The 9717-nt window shown below is 40.1% G+C and overlaps 1 protein-coding gene across 1 annotated transcript in view; it reads right to left on the reverse strand.

Annotated features, from left to right (window-relative positions):
- slc24a4b (solute carrier family 24 member 4b) overlaps positions 1 to 2445 on the reverse strand; it is a 39774-nt gene extending 37329 nt beyond the window's left edge. The window contains exon 1 of the mRNA XM_083562293.1: positions 2001 to 2445. Within this exon, the coding sequence (XP_083418419.1) occupies positions 2001 to 2163 (163 nt within the window). The 5' untranslated portion in view covers positions 2164 to 2445. The remainder of the gene's footprint in view (positions 1 to 2000) is intronic.
- Between the last annotated feature and the right edge of the window lie 7272 nt (positions 2446 to 9717).

The following is a 9717-nucleotide window of genomic DNA, read 5'->3' on the forward strand; positions in this document are numbered from 1 at the left end:
CAAACACTTTTCAGAACTGTTCGGAGACTTACACTTTTCCATATATGATGCATTAAAGCACAAGAATGTTCTATTAGATGCATGTTGAACATCCAAGATAATGTTCCTACAATGGAGGTGTTCATGCGTCACTGCAGGTCAATCAATACTGGGGGATTTCACTGTACAGCTCTACTGTTCTCACACACTGCAGCAAGAGCACATACTCATAGTAAAGTCCATCAATGTGAGGAATACATACTGCATTGACCCATATCTCCAGAGTTCAATCCATAATTCAAGGAAACAAGTGTACAGTCCCTGGAAAGCAAGTGCCAGGTGCCATCAGCATCCTGAAGCTCTGACTAAAAGAGAGAATCATTCACTCGAACTATTGACACTCACTCGTGCTATGGCAGGTGACAAATGCCAGGTGGAAGGTTTAACCACATGACAAATTCTGCCCTGATTCATTAGTTTCAATGTGACACCAGTGGCAAAGCATTGAGTGTCTGAAATCTGGAATAACACATTATAAGTAGCAAAAGAAGGTACAGATATGTACATGATTACATGATTGTTGCATCGCATAACACAAACTACAGCTCATTGTATTACCCATCATACCTGAAACTCTTCGAAACAAGGAGACAGATTTTGTAGACTAATACATTAAAGTTCTTTCAAACTTACCTTTTTTTTTTGCATAGCACATGACTTTAAAATGTTTTAGACCATGTATTATCAATTTTAAAAAATAGACCACTGCCATACACATCACTAAAAACACAAAATGTAACAATAACAATTATATTTTAAATAGCCTAGTGAAACTAGGTAGTGCAAATATTCAAATGATATACACTTTTATGCACTTATATAAATCAGCTGTTCAAGTGGCAGCAGCACAGTGCAGATAATTATGCAGATACAGATCAAGAGGTTCTGTCAAACTTCCCATCAAATAACACAATGGGGGGAAAAAATGTGATCTCTGTAACTGACAAGTGAAACGTCCTGTTGTAGCTCATCTACCTCAAGGTTCGATGTGGGGTGATTCCTGAGATGCTTTTCGGCTTACTGTGGTTGTAAACAGTGCTTATTTGAGTTACTATAGATTTCCTGTCAGCTCATATTAGTCTGGTCATTCTCCTCTGACCTCTCTCATCACGTTGACACAAGACAACCACCTCTGCTCTCGGGATGATAAACCATTCAAATTCTGGAGACTATCCATACCACAATACAAGTCACAAAGATAACACCATTTCTGATGTGAACTGAATCTCCTGACCTGTACCTGAAAGATTGGTGGATTAGGAGACAGCATGATCCTACCTAATGGAGCGTGTCATGAAAGTACATCGTTACAATGTAGAATTTAATTAAATTTCAGACTGATATCTCTTCAGTCCTTAGGACATTAGGACTCATTAGGACAGATTCCTTTAAATTTCCTTGTACACACATGCAGCATCTCTGCACTAAGACCTGCCTATGGGCTAATAAATAAACCAAATCATATCTTAGAACAGGAAAAACGATTAAAAAAAAAACCCAAAACCTTTTTTATGTATTACACAGACTAGGGCTGGGAAACACCTTTCCAAAATGCGCACCTGGTCGCACAGCTGCATTTTTAATTACAGTGAGGTCCTAAGACATTAAGACACTTTGACAGGCCAATCAGTGTCTGAATACGTGATTACAGGTTAAATGTTATGGTATAATAGAAGATATGCATGCAACGTCCTTGGAATGCAGCTACAATATTATGCGTGACAAGAACTGATGCGAAACATCCCGGTTAGTCATGCAGATTGCACTGCAGGATTAAGAACTGAGTGTGTGTGTGTGGCAGTGGAATCACGTTCCTGCAGAATATCCAAGACACAGAGCAGCCGAGCGCGCGCGTGCGCGTGTGTGTGTGCGCGCGCTCGGCTGCTCTGTGTCTTGGATATTCTACAGGAACGTGCTGCAGCAGGACCATCTCCATTGCCCGGAGGTGATTATGGACTCACCTGCCTGGGTGAGGAGCTCCGACATGGCCCAAACCCCCAGCAGCAGGCTGCACAGCAAACCCGCCTGCGCGCACAGCAGCTCGCGCCTCTTACGAACTTTGAAAATCTTGGTGATGGCGCATTTCTTCTTCATGATGTCTCTCTGCTCCGATTCGATCCTCATTTCATTTCAGATGCGGTGTGTTTTCTTTCTTTCTTTCTCTCTCTTTCTCTCTCGCTCTCTCTATCTGCACATGCACAACCCCAGCGTTTCGAATCAATGCAGCTTTTCCATCCCAAATCCTCCAGATTACTGGCATTCATAAATCAGAACCATGCAAAGGCATGCACGCGCTGTTCGCGCACCGGTCACATCCACGCTCCTCGAGTTCGCCTTCCAAAGCGGCGTGCAGTCCCACCGACGTGCCCGCGCGTACACCCCCACTACACACACGCGCGCCCCCGCCTCCCTTCGCGTCCGTCTTAATTGGAAACCCGAGCTGATTCTATCAAGTGGAATTGGTCGGCGTGGAAAAGGGCGTGGCAATGTGGATGCCCCGCCCACTCAAACGCACACGCAAGATGAAAAGGTGCCCACGTAAGGAGCATCATGAAAGACTACAAACCACGCCCATTTGAAGGACCGCGCACCATTAGGAACGCCTACTAGTTAATCGCTCCACACGCCTATTCCATGATATGTCTTTTGGAGATGATTGAAATGAATATTCTTCTGTATTTGTTGCTCTTCGTGCTATAGTATGCCATAGAAAAGTTTATCTGAACCTTATGTGGCAGCATGTAAAAAGTAATCTTTTTAAACTTAAAATTTCTCTCTTGTTCTGTGTCTTCATTGTGTCAAACATGTTTATATAAAAGGATTTGTATAGTAGAAGCATATGTATAGCTGTTAGGAAGGGGAATTGCAGCTGGTTGTGTATAGGCTTGTTGTAGATTGCTTACAGAGCCCATGCTGATCCCTGTACACTGGTGAAAGCACTTACGGTGGGGACATGAATATCAGAACCGGAGCAGTGAAGGAAGGTGGTCTGGTCTGATGAATCTTTTATATTATGTGGAGGCCAGGTGTGTGTGTGTGTGTGTGCATTGCCTACCTGGGAAAAAAGATGGCACCAAGATGCACTATGAAAAGAAGAAAACCTGGCAGAGGCAGAGTGATGCTGTGGGCAATGTTCTTGGCATTTGTATGGATGCTAATTTGACATGTACTACTTACCTACAGACATCCTTCATGGTAAAAGTATACCCTAATGGTAATTGCCTCTTTAAGCATAATTCACTCTGACCCTAAAAATATTGAGCATGAGGTCTAGGTGTTGACATGGCCTCTAAATTCCCCAGATCTCCAGCTGAATGGTCATCTGGGATATATCCTGGACTAACACTTTATAACTTCCAGAACTTAAAGAAGCTGTTGATAAGATGGTGGTGCCACATTCCACAGCACATTTTTCTGTGGTCTTGTGGAATCCATACTTTAGAGAGTCAGAGCAGTTTTGGTCTCACATGGAGGGATCTACATGGGGGGATCTTATCTTATCTTATCTTATCTTATCTCTTTTGTGTAGGACTTAAATCACAAGGGAAAATAATATAATTACATAAACAAACAAACAAATAAATAAAAGTGTAATTATTCTACTGAATGATCTGCAGTGTATTATTTATATTGAAAAAATGATTGTTCAGTATATGCAGTATTATTTTGCTCTAAACAGAAAGGCTGTGGGGGGAAATGGTGGGGATGATGGTGTTTCTAATCAAAGACAAGGTCAAATGCAGGACACGCATACACACACATACTCATATACTGAGGACATCAAAGAGTTGTCATGTTAGATACAACAACAGTGTGGGGCAATTATCGCAACCATCACGTTACCTATGCTTAAGAAATCAAACCACCATGATGATCATCAAGACCTGGTCAGCAGGTAACTGTATGTGTAGTCAATAGATTATAATTTTTTAGTTTCTATTTTTGCTATATTGGGAAACACTTCAATTATAAATTAAGGTTATAAATCATCCATGGTGCATTATTTATATTATTTTATTAGAAAATACAGTCATTTTAACTTGTATATACAAGGTATATATTTGGAGGTGTGTGTGTGTGTGTCATGTTTATGTGTCCACTGTGATTTTGATCCTACACTTTAGCACAGTGTACAGAGGCCATACCTAATAAAGCACTATATTAATGCACCACTTTGGCCATAATGAAGTCAATTCCCGTTGTTTAACTTTTAATTTCCCACTCTGTTCAATTAAATGTTAATACAATTTTTACTAATAGAAAATCGTGTCTTGAGTTCCATTCAACTACAGAGCACACACACACACACACACACACACACATGCACACACCTGGGGATTAAGGACCTTGAGTGATTTTAGACCTGGAAGTTCTCACTGGTGGCAAATTTCCATAAAGCCAGCCTGGGCCAACTTTTAAATTTTATATTTTGACTTCACTATGTTGAATTGAAACTGGTCAGGTTTTTTTGCTGACAGGATAGAAGCCAATATTGTCTTCTGCTTTTGTAGCCAAATCACTTCAACCTTTTACAGGTGTTTTCACCTCACCACAGTTGTAACGAGTGGTTATTTCTGTTACAGAACCCTTCCTGTCAGACTGAACCAGTCCGGTGTTTTTTTTCCACACAATTCTGTGTAACCTCTGTAATCATGATTGATTTATAAAAATAGGGGAGAAAAAAACAATAGGTTACTGTTTGTTACCCTCTGAAACATCGAGTGGAGCGATTCACCTATGGGAATGGCATCCGTCCCTGACCTCTGATGCACAAGCATCCAATTGCACCAAGTCTTGCTTAACAGACAGCTAGCTTTCCTCAGTGAACATATTTATGTGTTCGAGATCCACCTATGGGAGATATGGACATCTCCCCCATTGTCCAATACACTCACAGCGAGGCCCTGCAAGCCAACCCAAAAAAGCATTGCTTGAAATGTCCCACAGTGGAAGACCCCACGGGATGGCCTCCCTGTCATCTGAGCCATTGAGAAGGCCTGCATCGTCCTCATCCCTGGTGCCAGAGTCCAGTACCTAACGAGCTGCGAGGAAGCATAAAGATGTTTTTGAGAAACAAATGTCAACTGAGGAAAGGTAGCACAAGGCTTGATGCATTTGGATACTTCTGCAGAGGTCCGGTGCGGATGCCCTTCCCATAGGTGGACCTCAAACACGAGATGATGAAAGAGAACTTTGCTTAAGGTCATGTGGGCTACTTTCATATCTCCGTCACAGCACTACAGACCTCAGTATGTCTTAAATATACAGCTCAATTGACTCGGATAACTGAGTGTGTTAAAGAATTAAAAGACTGGATGACCCATAACTTTCTACTATTAAATTCTGATAAGACGGAGATTTTGCTCATCGGCCCAAAAATCAGTACACAGAAACTTTTCTACATCATTAATAAACAAGCTTCAGTTAGTTCAGAATGCGGCAGCCAGAGTTCTCACAAGGTCAAGGAAATATGATCATATAACCCCAATCTTATCATCCATACACTGGCGACCTGTTAAGTTTTAAATTGACTACAAACTACTGCTTCTTACATATAAAACACTAAATGGTTTGGCACCCATTTATCTCTCCAGTCTTTTAACACGCTACAATCCGCCACGCTCCCTAAGATCTCAAAACTCTGGACTTCTAGTAGTTCCTATAATATCAAAGTCCACTAAAGGCGGTAGAGCATTTTCACATTTAGCTCCCAAACTCTGAAATAGTCTTCCTGACAGTGTTCGGGGCTCTCCCAGTTTAAGTGTAGATTAAAAACGTATCTTTTTAGCAAAGCCTACACATAACATACGTCTCACATCATAACTTTGTGCTCCAGAACATCTGATCACATGCACATTATCAACTTGTGCTGTTAATATCATGAACAGCAGCTATGCTAATTCCTCTCCACTGCTTCTCTTTCTCTCCCCATCCCGAGGCATCCTGAGGTTTGGCCAGCTCCAGTCACGTCCCACCTCATGAAGATTATGGACCTTTAAAGAAGTAGATGCCAAACTCGCAAACACTCCGTACCATCTAGAGACGTTTCAGTGCCAATTTGATCCCACTACATGTGTTGAGTTTTGACATTGGACCTCCTGGAGTGTTTAAAGGCTCTGGCATGGAGAAGCTGGTGTTGGATCTGTGATGATCACAAATGTTGAGCTATTTTATGAGTTGCTCAGTAGCTCCTAGTTTTATAACCATATAGACTGTATAAGACTGTAAAAAGAACATTACTTATAATCGTACACTCCAGTACTCATGTTAGTTCTCACTCTCCAGTGTTCTGTATTGTTGAAAGATTTATGATCAAACTCTTGATGTCACCCAAATGAGGATGGGTTTCCCTTTTGAGTCTGGTTCCTCTCAAGGTTTCTTCCTCATAACATCTAAGGGAGTTTCTCCTCGCACAGTCGCCACGGCTGCTCATCAGGGATAAATACACACTATTCACCTTGACTGTTGATTTCTGTAAAGCTGCTTTGAGACAATGTCTGTTGTGAAAAGCGCTATAGAAATAAACTTGACCCTACTTGACGACTTAAATGTAATAGTATCAGACATAGCCATGCTTACAATCTTATAGGCACAATGTCTAATTCAGTTGATTTCTATGACTACCAACAATTTGAACTCTTTAAATCAGGTTGAGTAGTTGCTATTAGCCTTACTGTGTCGCTAATTGGAAGAGACATAAAATGTTTGCAGACTTAAACATATTAGCGATGACAAATGGTGTTACATATCTGGAATTCAAATAGTGTGCATATGTGTAATACTTTTGTGGCTCTTAACTTAAAAGTTCCAATCGTAATAAGTAAAAGTCTTACAGGTTTTAGATTTTGTAAACTTTTCAGTGAATATCAGTTAAAAAATCTTTACAAGGTTAAAAGGCCATTTTACAGCAGAGAAATATATAATATACAAGGATCATTATGTATTGCTCTACACAGAAGCCTGTTCATGGCACTTGAAACAGATGTGACTGAGTTTTTTTTTTCCAGTACACTGAATTTATTCCATCTAGCAGATTTTCATCACCTGCCACAGACTGAACTAATGTCAATAGCTTGAGCGAACTATTCTCTCCGGGAGACATGCAGAGCTTCTTCATGCTGAGGGCACCTGGCCGTGCACTCGTTCTTCTGATTTATGGCCTGAACTCTAGAGATATGGGTCAGCAAAGGACAATTTCCTCACGCTGGTTGACCCCAGCAGTCAGTGAACAGTGTGCTGCTCCTCGCTGATCTATAGCTAAGCTGGTTAAGCTCTTCCTGGCACTGGTCCGAGCACATGTGCCAGGTTTCTAGGCCTGTTCAGTCTAATCCTCTGGCATAGCATATCTCTGCACATATGTATGAATCTGTGTGAAAGAAAACAACATCACCATGATGCGATCAGGGTCATTGCTCAAGTCAAGATGTGCCAAACTATTTGACTTTTACAAAAAATTAAATGCCATGTGATATATATATATATATATACAGTGAGGAAATCATGGAGGGGTCTGAAATTGTCATCGTAGGTGCATGTCCACTGTGAGAGACATAATCTAAAAAAAAAAAATCCAGAAATCACAATATATGATTTTTAAACTATTTATTTGTATGATACAGCTGCAAATTAGTATTTGAACACCTGTCTATCAGCTAGAATTCTGACCCTCAAAGACCTGTTAGTCTGCCTTTAAAATGTCCACCTCCACTACATTTATTATCCTAAACTAGATGCACCTGTTTGAGGTCGTTAGCTGCATAAAGACACCTGTCCACCCCATACAATCAGTAAGAATCCAACTACTAACATGGCCAAGACCAAAGAGCTGTCCAAAGACACTAGAGACAAAATTGTACACCTCCACAAGGCTGGAAAGGGCTACGGGGAAATTGCCAAGCAGCTTGGTGAAAAAAGGTCCACTGTTGGAGCAATCATTAGAAAATGGAAGAAGCTAAACATGACTGTCAATCTCCCTCGGACTGGGATCACCGTTTCCAAGGTTACTGTTGGTAATACACTAAGACCTAATGGTTTGAAATCATGCATGGCACGGACGGTTCCCCTGCTTAAACCAGCACATGTCCAGGCACGTCTTAAGTTTGCCAATGACCATTTAGATAATCCAGAGGAGTCATGGGAGAAAGTCATGTGGTCAGATGAGACCAAAATAGAACTTTTGGGTCATAATTCCACTAAACGTGTTTGGAGGAAGAAGAATGATGAGTACCATCCCAAGAACTCTATCCCTACTGTGAAGCATGGGGGTGGTACAGGCCAGAAACCTGACTAATCTAGAAAAGATCTGTGTGGAGGAGTGGGCCAAAATCCCTCTTGCAGTGTGTGCAAACCTGGTGAAAAACTACAGGAAACTTTTGACCTCTGTAATTGCAAACAAAGGCTACTGTACCAAATATTAACATTGACTTTCTCAGGTGTTCAAATACTTATTTGCAGCTGTATCATACAAATAAATAGTAAAAAAATCATATATTGTGATTTCTGGATTATTATTTTTTTTTTAGATTATGTCTCTCACAGTGGACATGCACCTACGATGACAATTTCAGACCCCTCCATGATTTCTAAGTGGGAGAACTTGCAAAATAGCAGGGTGTTCAAATGCTTATTTTCCTCACTGTATATATATATATATATATATATATATATATATATATATATATATATATATATATATATATATATATATATATATATATATTTGATGTACATAATATATAGATTTATTACATTCATATTATAACCATATAAATTCACGTCTCTATTCACGTCTCTAAAAACCTACATAGGTGAAAAATAAATGCATTGCAAAATACATTGTGTGTGTATTGGGTGTTTGTCTTTTCCAATCCCACCTTTGTGGCTGATGTTACTGGCATTCCAGTCAGACCATGTCTAATTTTACCCTCCTAATAGATAGTGTATCATTTTAATATAAACTGATAAGAATCCGAAAATAAACAGCATAATGATTTGTGGAATAAATTCAAAAGAAAAGCCTGGCATCCAAAAGGCAAAGGAACTTTGGAGAACCGAATTATTTATAGTATTATATGCTTTACTACACAGTCTTTACGCATCGTGAAGGCGTGTTGCTGATGTGATGTGAACGACCATCATCCAGGGATTGAGTACTGGGAATAAGTAGCACTAAAATAGCTCCATTATTTCGCTGTCTCAGAAGGGGAGAAGAGGTGATGGAGATAGAACTAGGGTCAGAAAAGAAAGACAAAATAAAGGAAGAATAACCTTTTGATCTTATCTTCCAAGTAGGCTCATCAAGACAAACCAAAGAAGTTATATTAAAAAAAAAAAAAAGAAGAGAGAAATAAAATGTGTGCAGAGTTTATTTCCACCAACATGACAAGATTCATAGGAAAAATAAATCGCTCAGCATCAGCAGGAGCTCAGGAGAGTGAACAAGGAAGATGAATTATCCATTCAGCTCTGACCTCAAACACTTTAGAGATTTGTTTATCTGCTGCCTTTGAGGAAAATTATGATTCGCAAAATGCGAAAAGCAAAGAGGTTAGGTTAGAAAATACCATCTGCAGTTCTACTTCACTCTTGCTAAACAGCAGGAGTAGTTGGAAGCTTACTTGTGCTCAAATATACCAAGAGGCCCCGGTAAATTCACATAGGGACTTATTCGGCAATAAC

The sequence above is a fragment of the Silurus aristotelis genome (assembly GCF_946808225.1).
Source record: "Silurus aristotelis genome assembly, chromosome: 15".
NCBI classification, from domain to species: domain Eukaryota; kingdom Metazoa; phylum Chordata; class Actinopteri; order Siluriformes; family Siluridae; genus Silurus; species Silurus aristotelis.